At 44.1% G+C, this 25903-nt stretch overlaps 1 protein-coding gene across 1 annotated transcript in view; it reads left to right on the forward strand.

Moving 5' to 3' along the window:
- Nucleotides 1-4226: 4226 nt before the first annotated feature.
- mtss1lb (MTSS I-BAR domain containing 2b) overlaps nucleotides 4227-25903 on the forward strand; it is a 62452-nt gene continuing 40775 nt past the window's right edge. The window contains exons 1-3 of the mRNA XM_070917535.1: nucleotides 4227-4295; nucleotides 23216-23277; nucleotides 23641-23714. Of these exons, the coding sequence (XP_070773636.1) occupies nucleotides 4227-4295; nucleotides 23216-23277; nucleotides 23641-23714 (205 nt within the window). The remainder of the gene's footprint in view (nucleotides 4296-23215; nucleotides 23278-23640; nucleotides 23715-25903) is intronic.

The raw sequence follows: 25903 nt of genomic DNA on the forward strand, positions 1-25903 counted from the left end.
TTTTCAGACCCGGAGGTTGGTGCTTGTGTCTACCTCAGTCTGAAATCGTTGCTTCACAGATGTGATACCACTTGTTGTAAACAGTTACGTGCGAGAACAGAAACATTGACAGGCGTACATTAACTAAGGGTGACAATTATCCAACGTCTTTGCCTATGTCCAAAGATCAACAGTCTTTATCCAGTCCTTCTTTATCCCACCTTCCATGACGTGCGTTTAGAGTTTCAGCGTGTGATTTGGTGACAGCTGATGCAGATGACGGCTTGGGAAATGGGAAAATGCATGCCGTCACGCTGATCACTTTTCAAAAGAAATGAAGTCCCAGAACAGGTGTGAGTCTCTCGCCGACCAATCACACTTATCATATCAGTTTGTTCTAAGTGAAGCTATACACTGCACTGCTGCAATTTCTCACTGGAATTCCATGCGTCAAGTTAGCCACAGCCAGAGTTGACAGATGTCTTATCAACGTGTGGTGTGCAGTAGAACAGGTTTGGGGATGAGTGCCACAAATGTACCTACAGACAGTCACTTTATAGCAGGACATTGTGATTGTTGTCTAACCCTGCTTGCACGCGCAACAGTCAGAGAAAAGGAAAGGCGTGATGATCCTCTCATAATTTTTGCAGACCGGCACATAAATTGTGTAAAAAGGGTCGTGTAAATTGCATCGTGTAAATTGGTCACAGATGTCTGAACATAAAAATCAAACTGAATGTTGGACGCTTAATCATGACAGTGACAACAACAACAAAACGGACAATTGGTGGTTTTTGGTAGATTGTTTTTTTTTTTTTTTTTTAGCTCCAATACCAACAGGAAAGCAGGTGAGAAAATGTCAGGGTTTTCATTTGTATGAAGGGAAACAAACAGGACTGTCTGGCCCTCCAGTAGCTGTGCGTGAGACACCTTTAAATAGAAACCAGGTCCGCGGTTAGGAATGCAGTGAAAACCTTGTCAAATTGATTTAACCTGGCTGGAATCTGTCACTTTACCATACGCAGCTGTTAATACAACCCAAACTGTTTTCATGACTCTTTGAAGTATGTTTACCTTCCGCGCTGATCTGATCATTTTCAGCAAAGGCCTCGTGGGAGATGATGAGAACCGAAGGAGGATTTTGTCGAGACTGAACACATGCTCTTCTTTCTTTCTTGCTTTCTTTCTGCGAAGTAAATCAGCTGGGTGTTAAGGTGGCCAGTGTGTGTGTGTGTGTGTGTGAACCAACTCTATGCAGGAAAGACAAGACAATGCGTGAACTTTAAGGACACTCATAAACACACAGGAAGGGTTTGGCTGAGACGAGAGAAAAAACACACTGACTATGTGATATCGATTGCATCCTTCCTTCTGTCAAGGTCACCGTAGAGGACCATTGTAGCCGCATGAATGCTCACACAAACAGGTACACATACAGGGTGCACATATGGTATTCATACACACACACACACACACACTGGAGATGCTCAAATGGGCGTGTCCTCTCCCGTATCCATATGGAGGTGTCTCTCAGGAAATTTGGCACGAGCGTACAGCGGCTTTGCACAACACAGCGTGACATATCTGTGGTCACCTTCCAAAAGAAACAGAATACTAAAACACCACGTTCCGAAATCATCATGAGGTTATCATGTGACAATAACATCTTACTGCCCGAAACCGATCCCATCGACCACTCTCCATTGGTGTCCAATTTCCGAGCACCTCTTCTCCTCTGCAGTGATCCGTCTGCAGTTACAGGAATATCCAGGGCATACCGACCTCTGACCCTTTGACCATCATTCCGGTCGCTTACAGGATCACGTTACTTGATAAGTTGATAAGTACAGTACATTTTGTATCTCCAGATTTATGCAGATACACAACCTATTCTTCACCCGTCTGTATTTTAGTTTCATCCTCCAACCTACAACCAAAACCGAATATTACCTCAACCGGGATGTTTGAAGCAGTAGCACTGCTCATCGCAAGGAGGGACACTGAAACAGATCCACATCAGACAACAAACCTTCACTGAAAGGATTTCTAAACATGCAAGAACTGCCTCGGGAAACATTTCTGTAGTTAGCTGTGGCTTTTACAGAATTACATAACTGTCTGCGCTACAGGCAGGCATGGTGATATTAACAGTAGTTACTATGACCACTGCCATCTTGATACGTTTTCTCAGGGTCGCCCACTCTATGAAGCATAAAACTCTTAATAGCAAAATCAGCTAACACAAATGAACGCTATCAAAGTTTCGTCACTTTGGTGTTTGTATGGATCCACGCCACAGTGTTGATTTGACACTCTGCTGGTCACGACTGACTCTTTGTGCAGCTGGAAAGTCACACTTTCTGACACCACTCAGTGTTTCTACAGACGCTCTACTAACCAGCTTATGTCAACACTAGCGTGCAGTGTTGAATGAACTCCCTCATAGCGACATTTGTTAACTACCTGGTGAACATGGCACGGCATTTAGCAGCTAAAGAGACGGATATTTCCCTCAGGAGTTGGTCTTACGTTCAGCCAGTTGGCCAAAATGAATGATAATGTTGCTCCGTAAGTGCTGATTGTGACGACTCCACTGGTTGCAAGAAGAAGTCCGATTGTATAGAAGTCTATGAGAAAATGACCTTGCTTCTCACTTGATTTATTACCTCAGTAAACATTTCCCTAATGAGTTTATGGTCTCAATCTCCGGGTTTCAAGTCTTCTTCAAAATATGGTCCCTTCCAGAGTAAAATACATGATAAAGCAGGGTATGTTTTAGGGTGTGGCTACCTTGTGATTGACAAGTCGCTACCACGGCGACCTGTCAATCAGGATAAAGGCGCTCGGTTGTCCTAAAAGACACTCTGAGGAGTCTGCTGTTCAACTTTTTCCGGTAAGTAGCAGCGTGCCCAGGAGCCAGGTGCGGTCAGGTTGCTGGTATAGGTATAGCATGTATGTTGCCTTCGGGTTCTCAGATCCCCCAGCACCACCATCTCTTGTCCAAATATGGTCACTAATAAAAAAATCTTCATGATGACACAACAAAAACACTGACACTGTTGCACCAACTATTTACTGACAGAGTTGAACTAACTTCACATACAATGAGGTTTGTCAAGTTCTCATCAACACCGGCAATTCAACTAGCGCTCAGTGTGCTGTGTTGACTTCCAGCCGACTGTCATACGGATGATTCTTACTGATCTGTTTCCAGCAGCCTGTGTACCTTGTAAGAAATCAATACCAGGACATTTTTAAACAGGGATCCTATAACAGTACCTCAAATAATAGTCCTTGTGGGTCACTGAAGGGTTATGAAAGTGATATGTGTTGAAAAAAAAATAATAAATAAACTAGGGTCATCAGGACACATTCCTACACACATGCACGCACTCTTCTGCTCTCCTGGTAGCTAAATCTATTTGACATCCCCCCCCCCCTGCTGATTTTCTTTTTATGGTTGTCTACGGTGTGCGTGCATATGCGCGTGTGTCTGTGCGCGCGTGTGGCCATGTGACAGGCCGTCCGGACTTGTCCAGCCTCCTTTTTTTTTTTTTTTTGTGTGACTCCCTTGCAGTTGCATGGATCGTATTACTGGCTTGCTCTCCCTGCACCGCTGAGCCCACCGCCTCTGCACCAATCACAGCCTGCCTTTACCTACGCGCACAAGCATGCACGAACGCACAGACGCGGACCCCGACACACACACACACACACACACGAACACAAACACACACAGACACACAGGCGATCCACCGCTTCAGTTCTCCGCTGCCTTCACATGCGTCCCTGCCGACTCCGCGTAGCGCTGGCTGCGCCAAGACGAGCGGCCGCCCCGGTACCATTTGAACGTCTCACCGCCTGACTGACCCGGAGCCGGGGAGAGAGAGAGAGAGAGAGAGAGATAGAGGGGGAGACAGAGAGACAGAGAGAGAGAGAGAGAGAGAGACCATCTTACCTCTCTCACAACCCATCTTCCCTTCGCTTGGAAGAGACCGCAGCGCAAGCCGTTTCTTACGGCATCTTTTCTTTTTTTCCACCCCCCTTCCTCCTCCTCCTCCTCCTCCTCCTCCTCTTCCCGTTCTTGCTGCATCCCTCCGTTATTGCCAGTGAAGGAGAAACCGGAGAGCCCGGTCGTGATTTTGTGGGAATACATTTTTTTGTTTTTGTTTTTCCCTGCTGGGTGTTGGTAGCGCGCAGTCGGTGCGCGCTTTTGCAAATTCCGGTGAATGGTGGATTTGGCAAACATGGAGACCGTGGAGAAGGAATGCGGGGCCCTCGGGGGTCTATTCCAGGCGATTGTCAACGACATGAAGGTAAAATAAAAGCTTGTTTTTGTGTTTGTTTGTTTGTTTTTTTTCACGTTTCACGGGATCCGTGATCGTGGTTAAACCACATGTGTTTCCTCCCTGAGAATGATCACACAGCCTAACCATGGTGGGGGCTGCTGTCTCGGCTTCATGTCTGGACTCTCGCCTCTACCGATTAGCCGGTGTCGAGTCTGGTTGTATTTAACATTAGACGGAATGGTGGCACCGTTTTACTGACAGTGATGCTGCGGCCCGGTGGGTTGGTGGTGCGAAACCCGCACCCCCCCTCCCCTCCCCTCCACCTGCTCCATCCCCAGAATATTGGCTGCGCATGTAAACGTCAATGCATCCGATATCGGACATGCTTGACGTGACGCTCAACTCCCTTCCCCCCCCCCCCCCTGCAGAAACTGGACGACACACAGCCCCCAAAACAACCGGGGCTGTTTTCACACAGGATCATCAATGCGTCTGGCAAATGATGCGCACATCATTTGGGCTGAGTGCTGGGGGCTGCTTTCAAAGGAACTCCGGTCATCTCGATGTGTTTGTGGAGACAATTGGCACGTTAGTGAGGCCGTGTCCGATAATGGACCCATTCGTACGGTTAGGCTGCACAGCTTTGACACATTCCGTTACATACACATCATCATCATCATCATCATCATCACAATCGCCGCCGTCTTGCATGAGGAAAAGACACAGACATGGCTGTTGCATATAGGCTACTCAGCCTTGCTGTGTCGCCCCCCCCCCCCCCCCCCCCCCCCCAATGGTTAGGCTACTGTGAGACAGAGTGCAGCGTCATTGATTTTCTGTCAGGCTGATCTGGCAGGAAAACATGAAGGCGTGAGAAGCCGTGCAGCCGTCAGACACCCAGCCTCCCTGTCGCTTTGGCTGTCTGTCTGCCTGCCTGTCTGCCTGCCTGTCTGTCAGTGGTTCTGCAGCTTGATGGCCCCGGCATGGCACTAACAGCTTTAGTGGCTCAGTATCCCCCCCCCCCCCCCATGCTGAATGCACTGCGTTCACTGGCGCTGCTGTACGATGCTTTGGATGAAAGCCTCCATCAAATGGCTCATGATACAGTCTCTGTCAATATGTCTGCCTGTCAGACGCCCATGCAGCTCCGCACGTTCCTCTGCCTGCCTCGTCATTCCATGTCTTCCCCTCTGTCTTTGTCTCTCTACCGTGGATGGTGCACCTCTGCATCATTCATGGGGATGCTGAGGTACCTCCAGTGGTTTTTTTCCCATTCCAGATGAAATGTAGACGGACATTTGTTGTCCTGTTTTATTGCCATCTGTGTGACCCCAAACGGTAGAGGTCGTGACCGCAGCTTCACTCTTACTGTGCCATAAGGGGAGATTATTGACTTTCTGTTGTTACAGTGAGACATGTGAGAGTACAGAGATACACAAGCACGGTCCTGGATATCAAGTCGATGCTAATGCGTGACACACGAGTCAAATATTTCCAATTGTAAATATAGACAGACACAAATAGACTCATTTGAATAATTCTGTTCAGTTTAATTCAGCATTACACAAGTGCGTGGTGAAATGACTGGATGGGAAATGTTCCAAGTTAGCGTTAACGGGGGCAATTTAAAGGGGCGCTCCAGTGATTTAGTATTTCGTCTCCATAAAGTTGGATGACGAGACTAGAGCAAGACTGTCTTCCATAATGAACCTCGATAACATCTCTGGTCAGACCGTCCCTGCCTGTTAAATGCCCTCATCTTTCAAACTCCACTGCTCCAGTTTGTAACGCAGGCTTTCTTTTGGAAATGTGTGGTCGACAAGCCCAAGCCAAAATCATTATTATTACATAATGTCAACCCCCCCCACGCCCCCCAAACTTTAGAAAGGGCCCTCCACGGCCAAAGAGGACATTATACTACGGATTTCACAGGCTCAGTAGTACTCTTCATAAGTAAGTGAGTAATCTCCTTGTGTAAAATGCGCCTTTAAGGTCAGATAGGTCAAGTACACATTCAGAGTAATCAGAAATGGGAATATCAAGTATTGCAGTGTTAATGAATGTTTTTAGCATATCAGAATCAAAATATTGGGTATTAATCAACGGCGATCCGCGAGAGCACAGGTCAGATAAAGTGGCATGTAGAAGGAAGTGCGTGTCTATTACTCTGCTCCTTCAAAATAAATAGACTGATCCGGTTTTGTGTTGTTAGATTGAAGATACAGCTAATGTTAATACAAATCCTCAGCTTGTCTCTGAGTCAAGAACGTGGTGCTGAAATGATTCATCAATTAATCAGTTCACTTTAACTTAAAATGAAGTGATGGGAATGATTTCTGAAGGTGTGAAAACAGATTAAAGCTCTGTCTAAATGAATGGCGGGTGTGCTCGGTAACGTGGGTGGCACGCTTAGCGTCTCCAGGGCCTGGACTGTAGACATGGCAGCAATAAAGATTTTCAGCATTGCTTGGCTGTGATTGGAAATCAGCAGTTCCAGCTACATGGGCCACTCATCTGTACTTTGGTAAACATGGAGGATATTCTTCTGAGAGCTGTACAATGGGAAATCATTATTCTGCCAGATACAACCATTTTGAGATGATAACAGACTTGTAAAAAAAAAACTGTTCATCCCTCTGAAAACCATTCGGGTTGGTTGCATAGCAACATCAGCACCTATGACACAGCATCTGTACTGCTCCTCTCCTTAACAGAGTGCAGGATGTAGGTTTAAAGTGAGTGGCACACAGAGGTATTGTGATGCATTTTCTATTGGGACAGTAAATTACATAAGAGTATGCAGTATAGTAGTACCCTATACAGTAACGGTATGTTCTCAGTAGTAAGTAATCTTTAGTAGTGTTTTTGATTTTGCATGGACACTTTGCTGAATGGTCCCCTGGGCTACAGAGAGGCGTGGTGTCACATTGTCGTTTAAAGGAAGCTGTGGTTCCAGCCGACTCTTTGACTCTCCCACAACGGTTGAAAGCGCGTAGTCTTCAGTACTCACAAACACAGCACACAATACAATTGGGTTGTAAGTGTTCATGGAATACCACTTTAAAGGCATCCCCCTGCTCCCCCCTCTCTTGCACTGTCTCCGTTTTCATCTATTATTCATTTGGTTTCTAATGGTCCCCCTTTTTAATGTTATCCAGCTCACTCCAGATATATATGGGTCACTCCAACGTCGCGCCAAAAAAACACTATTGCCCTAGTCTGGAATGGATGAAATTCCTGACTCCCCCGGGGAGGCACTGAGTGAGCATCAGTGAGTGGATGAGAGTCACTGAGTCATCAGCCCTCAAACTCACTTTGACTCAACAGGAAACAATGTGGCTTTAATCGATGTTTACAGCTCAACGAGGAAGAAGTCGCTTGTCGGAAGAAACAAATGGATTAATAGTTTTTCTTCATTGGTTCTCGGAAACAGGCTGGTTTTGACAGCTTTGGTTATTAAGTAGATGCAAGACTTGGGCAATCAAACAGGAACTGCATAGGAGACATCTTCAAGACCAGATGCAGGCTTTCTGCGCGAGCCGCTACAGCCCACATGATCCATATTCAAATGCACTATGTACACTTAAAGGCCACAAAAGTAACAAGTGGAACTGACAGTTTGACACCAATAACAGATTTGTGATGTGACTGTTTTAGATATCTGTCAAATCAAACAGTCAAATATCATTCAAACTGTTATTTTGCTGTTGGTCATAGTTTGCATTTTTTCCATTGAATTGCTAGCCTGGGAACCAGACAAATCTGCAAGCTCATGTTTTATTTGCTCTCGCAGGTATGTCTAGCCCCTCCCCTCGCATGCAGGCCAATCACAACCGGTTATCTAATATGGGGCGGTTTTAAGCGCAGTTGAGGCATTTTCGCAAACAACAAAGATTGCTGCTGCTGATGTGGAACGGTCAACTCAAATTCGAAGAGGTCCAGTTAGAGAAAATGTCCTCAAGCAAAGGTCCGGAACATCATAACGTCTAACTGGCGTTGTGAGTTAGTGTGATATATCTTGAAGTAGCCTAGTAGTTGTATCAACGTCTGCATGTGATCAACAACTGACTGTCAAATCAAATATTTATTGTCACTTAACATTGAACTCTACAGATATATAATACTGTCGATGTGTATAATGTCCTTCTCTCATTAAGTGAAAGAAGGGCTGCATTTAGAAGTAAAACAGAGAAAATAAATAAAATAGCTTTTTGAAAAATTGTGCATCTTAAAATAAAGTGCTTAATTTTAGAAAAACAAAATAAAGCTTGAGTTTCCCTTTTTCTTTGTGAACTGTTTCACATCTTGACTTCACAGTCTCAACCAATTCCATCAGTTTTTGTCAGATTTTGCGCAGCTCCCTCTGGCGCCACAAAAGGCTTTACGCAGCAGTACTTTCCAAGACCTGTAAACAGACTTTCGTTGGACTTTAAATGCCATTACAGGTGTTTAAGTCTGAAATTCTGAAACCTTCAGACACCCATATGGACACTCTAATATCAAGATATACTTTTTGCCATGCAGGTGGGGTGCAGGGTCAGCCTCCTAGTGCGACATCCTTGCAGCATTTAGAAGTGAACGGTCTTGCTCAAATGATGCTGTAGACACTTTGGCTGGAGTCACACCTCTGCCTTCACCTTGTGGACGACCTCTGTAGCCACTATGACATCCTGCCATCCAAAGATTATTTCACGGCTTCGTCTTAACAAGTGGAGCCGATGCTGGTGGTTTTAGGTGTCATGCATGCTCGTGTTCACAAGGGCCAAGCTAAACGCTGCTGTCTGCCAGTGTCAGCAGCTTGAATCCACGCTGTTTAGAAAGCACTTTTTTCTTCCTCTTTCCCCATCACCTTCCTCTTCCTCTTCCTGCTCCTCCCCAGGTCCTCCCTTCCTCTTTCTCTCCTCAGCAGATCCTCCACCCAAGGCAACCAGTCAGTCCTCGTGTCTGCTTTATGTGTGTGCATGGTATATGCAAATTGATATGCGGCCTCTTTTGTGGGCGTAGACCTGAATGAATAAGGGTGCACAGCGGGAGTCGCAAAGAAGCTCAGGATAACAAAACATCAGTCATAATGGAAAAGTCTTGCAGTTTGGTGGTTGTTGTCATTCTTCTTTTGAAATATACGTACATACATGAAACCTTCCCATACAGCAAATTGTCTGTGTGTGTGTGTGTGTGTGTGTGTGTGTGTGTGTAAGGGCATTATGTAGTTGTCTGCTATGTCTCGCAACTTTCTAGCGAATTACGCAGGCACACACACACACACACACACACACACACACACACACACAGGTCACAGAGGGGTAATGGGATGAGACACAGAGGTCATGTTCGCGGTCAGCTGGCTACGGACCAGTGGTTACTGGGTAATATGTTGTTGACAGTAGCAGAAGAATGGAATAAAGAGGAATATGATTTCCTGGTTCCTTAAGGAACAGGAGAGAACGGCTTTTAAAGGCTCTGTAGTCCGTTGTTCCTCTGTCTGCATACTATTAGCAGGCGTTTGTGCTTAGTCCTCAATTTGCTGCGTACAGTATCAATAGGTGCTTTGGATGTGGTTAATACCTCTGTAGTGTACTATACTTTATCTCAGGGGTTAGAAACTCCAGCATCACTGAGAGAGTCGGACTGCACAAACACTGGTGCATTTCTTTCTCTGACACGTGAGATCGTGAGCAGTTTGCCGATTGCCTTCCTCCAGTGTCTTCCTCATCGAAGTCACTTTTATAGCACAGCACTGAATAGTTATTATGGCTGCTATTGTTAAAATCTCCAGTAGATCCATCCAGACATATTGTTTTTCATAGTCGCTGCTTGAGATCTTTTTATTTTTAGCGGTCAAATAGTCAAAAAGGAGGAGCTTCAATGTTTTCCCTAATGAAAGAAAAATAATTTTGAGAGTCATTTAGATTGACAGGAAATGCCATTTAAATCAATTTTGTTGAATCTTCTCCAATATGAATGGAGTAGGAGTCACAATAACCAATAACTTGAAAAAAAAAATATATACATATATTGGGGGAAAAAAGGTAAAGAAAAAGAGAAAAAACATTTAGAAATACATGTAAGCACATACAAGCACAGATCTAGATACCCACACACAAACATTTAGATGTGAAGATGTACAAGTAAAAAGTTAGTAGCCATATATGTTAGAACTAGACCAGTAAATCTGCTAATATTAGCTTATCGCAGTTTGGTATCCGTGGTATCCAAACAAATTGCAGTACAGAAATGTGGAAACAGTGTCACCATCACATATTACAGAATACATTACATACCACAACTGTAGAATGTCCCGCTCAGTATGCATCTCTGTCACAATAAAAAAAAACAGAGAATTGCACCTCCAAATATCAGTATAGAATTTGTATTTTGTTGTTCAGACGAAATAAGGAGTTCTGAAGACATTATTTTTGGCTCTGGGAACTTGTGATGAGCATTTGATATTCATAGACAAAGCCGATTCATAAATTAAAAATGATTAGCTGCGGCCCTAGTTTCAGACATGAGAATAGTGCCTGCACTTTCTGAAAAGCTCTCAGTTTTCAGAAATAGCAGACAGAGAGGGCTTCCCCACAGCCAAAAAGATCCAAACTAAATGCTTTCGTTTCTGCGCTGGGAGAGGCTGCGGCTCGTGTTGGACAGTCACCCTCTGCTTCCCTTATTCAAACTGCTTGTTTTGTCCCAAGGTTTTACTGTAAACGTGACATGAACAATTCAACGATTATGAAAATGGTTGCCAATCATTTTTCTGCCAGTCGACTGATCGATGAATCGACTAATCGTTTCAGCTCTACATTGCATTGCAGTTGCATTCTGTCTTGTTTTCCTTGCTGCTGCAAAACGTGTTCCAAAATCATGAAGCTGCCACAATGCCTCATAGGGATGGGGATATCCAGGCGATGAGTAGCACCTATTTTTTATACATTTACTATACAGTAGCACCTGGAAAAATGAACTGATTTACATTTGCACACAAGTAAACAAAACAACATGTAGGAAATGCGACTAGATACTCATAGATAATGCATTCAAAGCCCTCATTTCTCAATTGATGTTGAATTTGTATGTTTTTCTACAACTTGGGAACAAAATCCCATCGGTACCGGGGGAGGAAACTGATGCAGTTCTGTGGAAAGGGTGTCTGAGGCCCGTCTGCCTCCTCATTACAGTAATAAACTGGGAAAACAACAACATCAGCAAACCAGGAGAACTGAAAGTAAACTGGCCATTGTTGTCCGGCCCTTTAATAGCCTGTGACAATTATGTCCTATGACTCTGGGCCATGCTGCAGAACTGAAGACGCTCTGTGGAAGCGTATCATTAGTCCAATCTGTGGTGTGTTTGTGTCTGTGTGGTCCGGGGGACTTCCCACCGCAGCGCAGTTTGTTTAATACAGCGGCCGAGATGTGTGTCAATGGAAAGAAGGAGGAAAAAGACAGAGACGGCTCAACAACATTTAATCGAAGGGCTCCTTGTGTCTGCGAGCACCCGCCCCTTTGTATTTAACTGGACCTGGTCTGAATCAACCAACCAATCGGAGCAACTTGCAGGTCGGAGACCCCGGTGAATCCATTTGTCGGAAAATGATGAAGAAACAAGATTAGAAAATAACGTACATATATGGACACACTACAGTAACTTCTGGAGTCGTTTTTCGAAGCGATTTTCTTTAACATGACAAATTGGACATGACGTAACAAGTTAGCGCCAGTTTATCATTAAGAAGTATGAATCCCAACACTAGTCTTGTGACTGAAGAGGTCGTAATTGTTCGTTTATTCAAGTACTGGCAGCCTACCCTCGACCGATCAAATCATGCCTCTTTTGTAGAGCAGTTTGTAACATTATTCTGGCAAAGCTGGGTTATATAAACCTGGGCGGTGTGTCACAGCTTGCTTACATGATAGCGTTCTCCTTTTTTTTGACTCTCAGTCTCTCTCTGTTCCCTCGAAAGGTCAACTCAAACACAGTTTGCAATGGTCAAATGTGCACATATGAGAGTCAAATTAAGCCAAAATTGAACTTTGTGCATAAATTCTGCACAGATTTACTTCACCCCCCTCATTCATTGTAATGAATTGATTTCGGTCAGACGTTTCGGTACTATAATTGCTGTAATTGCTGCAATTGCTATGATCTCAAGCAGCTTCTTTTTGAAGGTCAAAGTTGGATTAAGGAGGTGTAAGACAAGGTGAAGAAGCAATCTAGTTTGCATAGAAGCTGATTTTTAAAGTCACAGAAGAAGAAGAAGTGAGTTGAGAGCAGGTTTTGTGCGTCTCGGAGCTTAAGGGGAATGACCCTCATTGCAAAAACAACCACGCAGAAGTTAAATTCATAAGCAGAAAGGTGCCAACGTGCCAGCCGAATCATAGGAGCATCTCCCTCGTTAGAGCTCGTTAAAATCTCGGAGGTTGTTAGGGCCCCGGGGCCCGTCAGGGCCGGTGGAGATGAATGGGGAGGACTGGTCGTGGGAGGCGTGGAGGCCGCTGGGAGCCAGCCAAGACGGCCTCTCTCACTGAACCCTTTGTCAGGCCTGTCAAAGCCTTCTCATCACACTCAGCTGTTCACTGTAAAACACACTGATCATTATGAACAGGCCAGAGACGGAGACAGGGAATAACAATGACATGATGTGGCAAATCAATATTCTCTTGTTCATTACAAAAAGAAACTACTGAATGAACAGAAAGTTCCCTTCATGCTCTATATATCACATCTTCACTTCAGAAAAGATATGTTTGTATTGGATTTAACTCTGTATGTGTGTGTGTGTGTGTGTGTGTGTGTGTGTGGGTGGGGGGCTTGCACGATTGTGGTATCAGACAACAGACTAAAGAGCTAATCTATCAGTATATGAAAATCAATACTTGTTTCCTCTTTCATGCCAGAAGCTGCAGAAGTGAGTAGAATGGTACAGCTGTGGAGACATTCAGAGGAGTGAAATCACAATGCAGCATCTGCATTCAGCCATAAAGAAACTCCGCCCCTCTGCATCTCCCGACATACTGTGGAGCTGTGCAGCCCTGCCTTGCTTCCTGTCACGTGTTTAGATAACAAGGACAACCCAGGCATGAACACAGTGTTCACATTATGACATTATGCAACAGTAAGTGAGTTGCAAACGGTTCTGAACAGACAGCAGAAAGATATTCATGTCCAAGTTAGAGCCTGACTGATCAGCCAGGCCGACATATTGATCAATTAGCCTATTTTAGACAATATCGGTGTCGGCGTGAATCTCGGCTGATAAGTAACAAGGAATGTGAAGTGCAGAAATGCCCAATATTTGTGCTATATGTGCTGTTTTTATGTAGTTTGACCACCAGAGAGCCCTAACAATTTTTATTTTTCAACTGCAAAATATCCCACTCAGTACATATCTTCAAAATGCTTTAGACCTTACCAAAAAAAAAAAAAAAAAATTCAAAGGAGTTGAGGTTGATAGTTGATGTGTTGAAGTAAGAAATAAATATAACTCAGATATCAATATTAGAATCAGTCAAACCAGTAGCAGCACGCCTATAGTCTAAATTACACAAAATGATCCCAGATGTCACGTCAGTGTTCCTTCTGATTCTACATTCAGAATATCTTAAAGTTGTATTAATTGACGCAACATCAGCCTTAACTAGAGTTGCGTTTCTGGCCATAGCTCTGTTTTGATCTTCAACTGGCAGCTAAATGCCCCACTATGTAGCTAGCTGCTAGCTTTATTTGATTGCCGTTTGGCTGATTAAAGCGGCAAGCCTGAACCAAAGTAGTTAAGCTGCAGGCTGTAAATCCAAAACAACGAGCTGAAAGACGCTAAAATCCTTCACAGAGTGCCGGTTGATGAATAAGTCGTTTTTTTTTTTCCTTTTATTTGAATTCTTCCTGCTACGAAACTGTAATATTTCAGTCCACAAAACTAATTCCGTTCAAATTCAACAGCAACACCCTACCAACGACACAAACTGTCGCAACCTCTGCTCACATTGTGTCTCATCTGTTTGGGTTTCATCGAGCTCAGCCATCGAAGTCCTTACCTCTGCACGTATCTGAGGGTCACAGTAACGGTCGCCGTCACTTACGCTAAGTGGTCCGACAGACACACCTTCAGCGGGCATCGACAGCCCCTTTGACGCGATTGGAGCGGTGCAGATGATAATGACTTTCAGCCCAGCAAAGGAGAGGAAAGACAGAGCGAGGCGACGTCTTTATGCCTATAAGAGCCTGGATGATTGATGGCTGCTCGCGAACATGCTGTCCAATAAACGATAATGTAGATGGCCCCCGCTTCGGTCTTGTCTTATTCCTCAGCGTGCTGTCTGTTCCATCTCTCTTTACATTTTAGTGAATCATGCCTGAATATGAATGAATATTTAGGTTTATTGTATTTCCTTTTCATGGTTAGCACTACTAACCGGTTGTATAATGGTGTGGAGACAATCTGTGTGACAAACTGGAGGCAGGCAGCGTCTATCAAAAAGAAAAAAAAATATATCAAGATGCATTGTGGGAAGTGTAGGATCCAGTGTTTTTGGCGCTTGGCACGTACTAGGCAGGATAGTGAGGATATCTCGGCCTGTGCTGCTTTGATTTGGACCATTGTTGTTTTCTTTTGTCTTTTTTCCAAATTAATGGAAGTGCAATGCCAAATCGCCGGAGTATGCTTTCTCATAAATGTCCTTTCTAAGCTGCAGGATGGGCCAGGTTCCAGTTCCAGTTTCCCGGTGTAGATTATGGAGTCATTTTTCTTTCTGCTTTACACGTTACACGACTTTCAAATGAATGTATTGTCATTATTTTTTAGTTGACTGTGTTTGAGTGATGTTGTTACAGTTTCATATATCTTTGGGTGGGCAAAGTGGGAAGAAAATAATCCTATCAATAATGCTGACGTTGGTTTTAAGCCAGACTAATATAAAAAATCCAAACGTTTGTAGCTGCTAATGCTGCTGTCCTTCCCCCCTTGTCTCTCATCTTTCATTCCCGCTGCGGTACAGTAGCATGAGACGTAGCAACTGATTATGTGTGCACATTCAAGGATACCCCCCGTCTGGCATATTATAGGACATTTATGAGCATTGTTTCACCCCAAAAACATGGTGCAGACATCCCACAGGGCAGATGTTTCACTGATAGGGCGTCTATGATCTCTGGCCTTGCAGTGCAGAGACACAACAGCACACAGATGGTTTCCTCTTTCCCCTCATCACTATGTTTAGATTGGAATTAGCTGCTGCACTTCATCAATTATGCAGCGAGGCGGCCTCCGTCTCCTCATCTGCATGCTGATTCTTTTTCCCTTTGAAACAAAGTGCCAGCCAATATGCTGGGAGAAGTGTTTCACTCAGCATGATGGAGGAAATCATGACTCCCCTCATCTTCATGCTACCTTCACACTCGAGGGTCCAACGATAGTGGGTGTGCTGCGCAGGTTGTAAAGCCCCCTGAGGCCTATTGGATTTATATTGGGATGTATAAATAGAATAGACCTGACTTGAATCGACTTTCAGAATGCTTCAAGTCACAATTTCTAGCCTGGCATGAACCTCTCAGTTCATTTTTCGATTTCGGGCGCAGACCAAAATGCCTCTGGACGCTACAACCAATCAGAGCAACGAAATGTGTGACGTAGTGGCGGGCTGTTAGGCTTGGTAGCTGGTTCCAACATCCAATTCATATGGCTTCTAGGTCAATAAAATCCAGTTCGTTTAATACTGAAGCGATTCAGAAAGTTCCACATCAGCGGCAGCCATCTTGGCCAAATGCCTCAACGGCGCTTAAACCCGCCCCATATTAGATAAGCGGTTGTGATTGGCCAGAGCCAATAAAACATGAGCTCGCAGATTCGTCTGGTTCCCAGGCTATGTTGGTTCATCTTTCTGTAGCACATGACCATTTCAAAAATGATGATCATATTTTAATCTACCACCTCTATGGTGAAGGGTTGGTTCAATTTAGGACAGTGAAAGAACTTTTTAGGGAGAGATTGTGGTCATGGTCAGAAGAAACCAATGTTGACTGTCGTTAGGAGAGGTTGGGGTCCAACCCAACCTCCTTCCTAATGATATAATAACATATAATGCAATGAGTTTTACGAATGCTTTCAATTTATGCTACTTTTGCCCTCTGCTCTAAATGATTACCGCAAAAACCCACATGTGATGTGATCAATCCATCACCTGCCGAGCTGAATCAGACACCTCACTTCGTTATCATGTAGTTATTAGATGACAGGTTAAACATTCACCTTGCTCACTGAATATGTGGTCCTTTGCTGCGTGATGCAGCGCCGCAGCTCGTTGACGCTCAATAAGCCCAATGTTACACTTATATATGAAATATGAATAATATGTAATGGTGCAGTTGACGCAGACAAAAGACACAACCTTTCTGGGAGAAGTGGAGGCAGATAATAAGTAGCTTTTGTCTTTGTGGGTTATATCCATCCCCAACCTTCTCTGTGAAATTAGCCCCTTTTGTTTGGCTCTTGCATTTCTCTTTTAACGTGAATTGGCTCGATTATAAAACAAAAAAAAATAAAAATCGGGCTAATCCTTACATCCCTCTCTGCCTGCCTCTGCCCGCTCTCTCTCTCTCTCTCTCTCTCTCTCTCTCTCTCCCTCTCTCTCCCTCTGTCTCTCTCCCTCTCCCTCTGTCTCTCTTGCTGGATTTCCTCTGTTTTTCTGTCTTGCTGTGGGGGGAAACAAAGGGAACAAAAGAACGAGAGGAGACAGTAAGCTTCTCATCCACTGTGGTGAGTGGTGGAGTGGAGCTCTCAATAGAGTGCTGGGCAGACTGGGTGGACTGGTGGGTGCTTTGAGAACTAGGCCAGAGGACTGTTGACGGCACCCCAGAGTCCAGAGTCAGGACCAGATGAAATGGAGGATTACTGGAAGAATCCATGAGAGTGTGAAGGGGGAAAATAGTCAATATATTGCTCAGTATCAGGGATGAGGGATTATTATTGGAGGCACAGAGGAAGTTTACCTACTTCCTAGTCCTCCATCACGATCCTGAACCTGATTGATACAATTTGCAGAGATTGCGGCCCTATTTCTCAGGCATAACTCGGTCGAATCAGAAAACTCAAGCGTCATACACATACTGACTGCTATAAATTGTTGCTTCATTTATTCAGCCTGACTCATGTTAGCCGATTTCTCGTTGTGGCGAGGTGTTGTTTTGTTCTGTTTTGCCCAAAACAATCAGTGGCGAGTGACACATCCGTCCTGTCAATCGCTTTTTCTGCAGTAGCAGTTTCTAGGAGCAGTTAACTTTCCCAATTTTCCACATAGATCAGATGAATATGCCAATTTAAAGTCGTGATGAAATGAAAAATGCCCTTTTAATGCTTTTAGATCACATCCTCAGTCAGTGTGCACATCTAACAATATATGCAAAACAAATTATGAAAAATCTATTTCTTTGTATTCTTACATGAAAATTCAATTTTCTTTGTGTAAAACAAAATATGGCGAGTGCTTACGTAAGCTTGAACCAACCAATTTAAACCAATAATACATGATATCCACTCATCAATCAATCTCCAACTTTTACCGGTACACAGCAAACTTTCATTAGTTAGCTAGCTGGCGATAGCTTGATACTCTCAAAATGCTGTTTCATCTCGACTTTTAAGTGTTGATATTTGATAGGAAAGGAAATAAAATCGATCAATCAGCATAGTCCTGTGAAGATCAGGGACTGTGACTGGAAGGAAGGAAGGAAGGAAGGGAGGAAGGAAGGAGGGAGGAGAAGGAGTCCTAAACAGTTTCTGGGGTTCGTCCTGTCGATCCAAATGCAGGCTCATGAGTGAAATAGAAGCCATAGGTTTACATTTTTATTTATGCATGTTGAAAACACTGCAGAACCCAGGCGTGATTGGTTATCACTGATTTGAACCGCCTGTTTTGCTACTTTCAAGCCACTTGCCATCCTTCATTGAAAGTGAATGGGAGGCGGCAGCACGCCGCCAAGCTCGCCACACTCAGCGTGGCTTTATCCTGACAGAGGCAGGAAGGAGGAAGGATAGGGAGGGCGTAAAGGAAAAGGGAAAGGTGAAGTATCAAGGTGAATTGTACAAAGCTGGAAATTTCCCTCGTTTTTATTCCATGAATGAACACCCTTTGATGCAACACACTGAGGGGCTCAGGGTCTGGTATCCAGCGAAGTCTTGAAAGCGGCATGTAAAAGCAGGGAGGGGAGAAAGGCAGGATGCATTTTTTAGTGGTGATATGTTTACACTGGGATGAATCGGGCAGTGTGTGTGTGTGTGTGTGTGTGTGTGTGTCTGTATATGTGTGTAAGAGGTAATCGTGCATGCCGTGCTGAGTTTTTCACTGACACAGGAAGTGGTGATGTAATAGTATACAATCCAAAAGCTTTTTCACACACTCACTGTCTCCTGCTCTGTCTCTCTCTCTCTCTCTCTCTCTCACACACACACACACACACACACACACACACACACACACACACTCTGATGTATTTGCCCCTCGGCCACTGTGATATCCCAACAGTCCCGCTACAGTCATGTGAGCGCAGCAGTTCTGGTCGCAGTCTTTGAGCTCTCTGGTTGGGACAAACACACATTCGCAGACATCATTTAGAGAGCATGGAGCTGGCCGGCCTGAGCCCTTTGTAACCTCCTTCGGTGCAAACTGACTTTGACATTGGACAGACAGCCTGTCTTTGTGAGATTATTCAGTTTCACCGGGCAGATCTTTAAAGTTTCATCTAATCAAAGGAATACTGAAAAGGAAAGCACCAAATGTATAATAATTATATTTGTGTTGTTCCTGTTTCACGGAGCGCAACACTAACCAGCATTTACATTTACGACAAGCTCTGTTCTATGAGTACTCTTGCAGTATATAGCCTCCGCTCCACTAGCATCTGTATCTAGACGCCGTCCCTCAATGGCAGCTTCTTCAGTCTGTCACCCTGAGAGAGTCAGAAGCTCCCTGAGGTTTACCGTCCATACTCGACTCTTGAGTTTCATTTCTCCTCATTTTCAAAACTAGTAGTATTTCCCAGTGTAGCAGTGCGTGTGACAAGTCATCACAATTGTTGCTCCCCCATCATTGATATCAGCTCACACTCTTTTCTATCTTTCCAGCTTTCCAGCTGTCGGCCGACCCTCTCTGTCCACTGGACTGACCTCTGGTCTGTCAAACTGGTGACGCTTAACCAATGAAGGTCCTGAGAGTCCCGGGCAAAGTTTAAAGGGCAACGCGCGCATGCACGTCGTGCACATTCAGTGGCTGTTTGAGGTGAACACAGGCCGCACAAAAATGGTGATAATGCAAGACGAGATCTGCTTCGCCTTCTGCCTAAATACACCTTTAGGCTGGTAGGAAATGGTCTTTGTCATTGGCTGCTAAAAGTAGAATAATTAAATAAACAACATTACATAGATTTATTTTATTAAATCGACCTTTTCTGTCCGTACAAAAGGAGCAAGCCAACACGCTGTAGAGTCGAGGTTATGGTGTACTGCTGGATTTTGTTGTAATTTGCACAGTAACAAATGTCAGTTATAATTAGGTCACTTACTTACTTCTGGAACAGAACCAGAAACCTCTGTTTTCACGCTGGCTCTCTATAGTGTGCAATAGATGTGGCGATACAATAAACTACTGATTCTTTTTTAAGAGTAACAAGTCTTTGTGGGACCTTTATCAATATGTGCTGCTAACATCCACACCAGACATTTAGTTTACCCGTTCAACATACACACCACAACGACAATGCACATTCAGTACTGTGCAGTATGTTGTTAACATGGTACATGTTCACAGGACTGCTGCATCTTCTCTACTCCCTCACACTGGAGTGAGTGTAGCCACCCGATTGTCCTTACGTAGACTGTTCCGCTCTTTGTACTACGTCACCTGAACATGCTAGATAACAGCCTCCTGAACCTTTAGTAGTCCCGTACTAGCCCATATATTTTGGACGACATGTGTGATGACGACGCCTATTCAATAGATAACAGTCAAATCGGCTGGTTTAGCAGGTGACTTTTGATCGAAAAGTTCAAAATTGTTTCAGGTAGTCATCCATGTCTTGGCTACTTGCGATACCTCCCAACAGCGTACAGACGCAGTGTGTGTGTGTGTGTGTGGGGGGGGGGCCTGCATGTTGAAGAACAGGAAGCAATCGCACACTCAATCATCACTTGGTCACTTGCCACCCGGCTCTTTTACTGGATTGAAATGCATGAGATATGCTAACGAGATGCAGGGCTGCTCGTGTGTGTGTGCGTGTGTGTGTGTATGTGTGTGTGTGTGTGTGTGTGCGCGCAAGGAGGAGGGCATCGCTTCACGTCTCCCATCCACGCTACTTAAGCTCCGTAGTGTACTTCAAACAGTCTGCAATGTGAGGGAGCAGGGTGAGTGTGTGTGTGTGTGTGGGGGGGGGGGGGCGGTGGGGGGTAGCTTTTGGTACCAAGGGGAAATAGGACTGTGATTTCAGACCAAATTAAGCCACATCAAACAGGCCAGATCAAAGAGTGTACAGCCTTTACTGTCTGTGCCAGTCTGACATCACGGCAGGATGCCCCACCCCCCAGCACACACACACACACACACACACACACACACACACACACACACACACACACACATTTTCCTTCCTACTCTCCTCCTTTTCCTCCATTTTTTAATTACTCCCTTCGTTTCCTTAAGTTTCCCTTTTTTCTGTATCTTTGTGTTCCTGTGAGGACATTTGGACCTCATACTGATATAAATACAACCACCCAACCCCCATGCACACAATTTGCAATCATTTAACAGGGTTATAGGTTAACCTGGATCAAGCACAATGTAATATGTGCCGAGGCTGGGTGTGTGTGATAGAGCAGTCATCCAGTTTAAAGGAGGGGTGGGAGGATGGGGGCGCAGCATCCATTAGAGACACAGCTTCAGTTTTTTGGATTGTGTTAGCAGTCCTGGCTGCTCTCGCCAAACCCTTTGATGCTGCCAGATGCCAGTGGCTGCCAAATTGTTCTGTATGTATACATATATATGTGTGTGTGTTTTGGTAGATGGATTATATGGCTGGAGAGGAGGGTGGCTGTTGTTTTTGGGGATGAAGAAAAAGGTGGAGAGAGGGTGAAAAAAGGGGGAGATGCAGGGTGCCTATGGAGCAGAGAGTGGGATCGGTTGTGTGTGTGCGCTTTTGTGGAAAGAGAACAGGGAACTGGGTTGATGGCAGAAGTTCAAAAGTAGCAAACAAGCTCCCGCACACTGTCTAACTTAGCAAACATACATTTATTTGCGACGTTTTGGTGCTAGACCTTCATCAGGCAAATGCTTTGTGACAATGAGGAAGCCATCTCAAACAGGGAGTGGCTTTAGGTCTGCATCCAATCACATTTACTGTATGACAATCTCCATTATCATACATGGAGCTCGAAAAAATATAAATGTAAAACACTCTATGTATAGCAATCATACAGTAATCACGAACGTATAACATTAAATGGGTAGATTGCTATAAAATGAATGCTTTAAGCCCAAAAGGCTAAATACATATACATTTCCAAATAATGCAGGTTACATTTATAGACGAACCCGTAGGGATACATCTGCATGACAAGTGAAGAGCCAGCGTCAATAAATAAATAGAAACATTCATAAAAAATACAACAAGGCCCCACAGAACTCAGTGTCTTACGTTTATATTTTATAAATGTGTTTTCTGTCAGTGCGCCGGAGTTTGTTTGCGACTTTTGATCCACTCTGGTCCCTCTCCTACACACTGTCTCATGAAATAGATGCGCAAAGTTGTTGTTCTGTTCAGGCATTTCTGCAGATCACACTGTCTAAATAGTCCCTTCTTGCTATATGTCAATACTGTTTTCTCATTACTGATGCCTTAACGTGGCAGCAGCATTTAAATGTTGCTGCTAGATAGAGCAATTTTATTTTTAGGGCTATTCATCTGCTGATTCATTCTTCAATTAATCAATTGATCCATATTCACATTTTTCCAGAGCCCAGGGTGACATTACGAAATTGCTTGTTTGGCTATTCAATTGATAATGAAATAAAACAGAGAAAAGCAACAAATCATCACATTTAAAAAGGTGGAACATTTTTTTCCCCCTCACAGACAAACAGTATGCTTTGTTTGTGTCTGATATGGTTTTTCCACAAAAAGGTTCGACGATCTTGTTAAAAATTCACCCAAAATGACCTTTCCGCATCTGAAAATTAACTAATTACTACAACTGTCACATCAATGCACTGGAGTAAAAAGGACAATATTTCACATTTACATATTTACATTTGAAGAGCACTGTTCAGTGTGGAGTGCGGTTTGGGGCGTGGCAAATATTGTGGTCCTGGTACGCCTGGGTGCTGCTGCCAAGGGGCTGCCTGACTCTCACCACTGCAGTTATCATGTTTAGTCGTAGTTCTGTTACTATTAAAGCTGTTATTGCTATTATTAATCTCAGCTACTATTACAGATGTAACTACTATTATCAGTCATATTTCCATTATTATTATAATTGTAGCTGCTATTTCTACTGCTAGTGCTGCCATACATCTCTTTCTGTCTGTCTCTCTCCCTCTCTCTTTCTCCCTCCCTCTCTATGTCTCTCTCTCTCTCTCTCTCTCTCTCTCAAACCCAACCGGTCAAAGCACATGACCCCCCCCCCCCCCCACCTAGAGTCATGGTTCTGCTCGAGGTTTCTGCCTCTTAAAAGGAAGTTTTTCCTTGCCGCTGTCGCCAAAGTGCTTGCTCATGGTGGGAACTGTTGGGTCTCTGTAATAACATTATAAAGAGTCGGTCCTGACCTGCTCTATTTGTAAAGTGTCATGAGATGACTTTTGTTGTGATTTGGCGCTATATAAATAAAAATTGAATTGAATTGAATAGATATTGTTTTATCAATATGAAATATCCATTGATATTAATGTGTGTTGTTGTCTGTGTGTTGCCAGTGCTCCTATCCTGTGTGGGAGGACTTCAGTGCCAAGGCCACCAAGCTGCATTCCCAGCTCCGGTAAGTTCCTTTGACAACACATCAAATAGGGACAATGAATACATAAATCGTCTTTCCAAAGTGCAAAAATAACCAAGATTTTTTGTTTGCTTATAATGATACCAGTATTTTTAGACTAAATTATTATTATTTTATTTTTGCCAGATTGTAAAAAAAAAAACACACTGATGTCAGCTGGATGTAAGCAACACATTAATAGATCAAATCGATCTCCTATTTTCAAATTCATTGACCAAATCAACAATGCCATCGCTGCATAACCCGTGCAAAACTTCAACATGCAGGCTGAAGCAGGTGCTCATTAAACTAAACTCAACCATAATACCAATTTCATACAGTAATGAGTGCTTTCCATTCATCTAGAACCACTGTTCTGGCTGCTGTGGCCTTCCTGGATGCCTTTCAGAAGGTGGCTGACATGGCTACCAACACCAGAGGTAGGACACAACAGCTGTTTGTGTATTGGTGTGCGTGTGTGCGTTGACATGTGTCCCTCTGCCAATGCTATGTCGTGTTTGTCTTGCTCCTCTGAAGTGCCTTCCACGTGGCAGCACTGTTAAAAATCGCATCATGTTGTTGAGATATTATCAGCCGGCCTGCTAAAGTCTCCCTTTGACTGATGAAAGTGTTTCCAGCAGCCTAAAGGTACACTTTGTCCTCAACTTCAAAGGCGTTGCACTGCACATGTCTGCAGAGAAGAAAGCGGTGGAAGTATCTCGGAGAGGTCAATAAAAGCTATGTCTGCAGCAGGGTATATATTGTTAGACCTCCCGACGTAGTAGGAAGATCACTTTTGCATTTTGTGTGCTGTTTTAGGAGGCTGATAAAAGCGTTTTTTGGGTGGAAGCTGCTGTTTGTTGACGGCTAGACCTTATTTGACAACGTGTGAAGCGTCAAAAATCCTGAATTCTTGTCTTTCCATCAGAGTTTCATTATTGTCACGGTGGAAACATGCTAAGATGCTCACAGAGAATCAGGGAAGGTCAACAAATGTGCGTAAAGTCTCAGTTAGTTTCTCGCTGGAATTCCATGTGTCACGTTAGCTAACCACAACCAATAGAAGGCATGTGGTATAAAAAATAGTGTTGAAAATGCAAGCATGCTAATGTACCTTTAAAAAAAATATTTCAACCAGACTTTCTAAAGTTACCTTACTTCTAAATACTGAAAATGTCCAATATGAAGCTATTTGTCTGATTGTTTTGAATGCAAAGCTCTGTTCCTGCGCTGCACTCACTGAACTGTGCAGAATTATGGTCAATGGACTGTATTTTGTGTTTCTGGCTTGACACTCTTGATGTAGGCTTAAAGCTCGGCCCTAGTTTCAATAGAGCGTGGGCTGAGAGCTGAGAAGGTCAGACAAACACTCACCGCCCACTGAAGGCCATCTGAATAGGGAAACGAGAGGGACGACTGAGGCTGTGATACAGGGAATTTCTCCTCCTGACTTATTAGGTGCAGCTGCCAGACAGTGTGTGTGCGCGATGGTGATGTTTGTGTGAGTGTGTGTGTGTGTGTGTGTGTGTGTGGCCCCAGGTGGGATCCTACCGAGGAGGATACAGGAAGACGCTCGTGCTGCTTTTACAGGCCAGACAGGAAATCACCGAGCTCTGTCAGCTCATTACACATGCCACACACACATGCCACACACACACACACACACACACACACACACACACACAGACAAAACTATAACATAAATGATGTTGGCACAAAGATGCAGACTGCGCATCAGAGGCTCTTTGTACTTTTCTGTGCTGATGAGTCATTCCTGCTGGAGTCCATTCGTCAGATCGCTGTACAATCGCTGCTCTTTCTCAGTGTGTGATGTCCTCTAATAGATTTGTTAAATGGTAAATGGATGGAGGCACACGACGGCATCAATAATGATGCTCTCTGTCTTCCTGCCATTTCTCTATATCAATGTGCCACTTATGATAGCGTGCATGTGTGTGTGTGTGTGTGTGTGTGTGTGTGTGAATCAAGCCCAAATGGTACTGACGATCCTGCGCTCCGCTCTTGTACCGACGCTCCCATCTGTGAGCCTGCATGGGCTCCGTCTCCATTCAGCGTGTCAACCAAATCTTATGTGAACCCAAGTGCTTTCATCAGCTGGGTGATAATAAAAATTAAAAAAAAACAACAGCTCCCTGAATATTTTACATGTGATATTTCTGGAAGTCATGGCGGCCAGTCCAAAGGCACTGCATAACCACACATAATATTGATCTTGAATCAGGTTAAATATGGCAATGTCAGTTGGTCCATCACTTTGGTCCAGACTGAAATATTGGATGGATTGCCATGAAAATTTGGTACAGACATGCATGGTCCCCAGAGGATGAACCCTACTCCCTTGTGGTGATCCCCGACTTATCCTGTAGCGCCACCATGAAGTTGACGTTTGTGATTCTGAGTGAAATACATTGACAGCTATTGGATGATTGCCTTGATATTTGGCACACACATTTATGCTCCCCTCAGGATGAATTCATCATCAGTTCCAATTGTATTTGCTTAATACTTTGGCTTATGACCAAATACTTGCTTGGGTCCAGACCTGAATCCACCCACTCCACCGAGTTGACTGCTTCTGGTCTGGCATCGTGACATGAAACATTTGTTT

The sequence above is a fragment of the Enoplosus armatus genome, chromosome 1, assembly GCF_043641665.1.
Source record: "Enoplosus armatus isolate fEnoArm2 chromosome 1, fEnoArm2.hap1, whole genome shotgun sequence".
NCBI classification, from domain to species: domain Eukaryota; kingdom Metazoa; phylum Chordata; class Actinopteri; order Centrarchiformes; family Enoplosidae; genus Enoplosus; species Enoplosus armatus.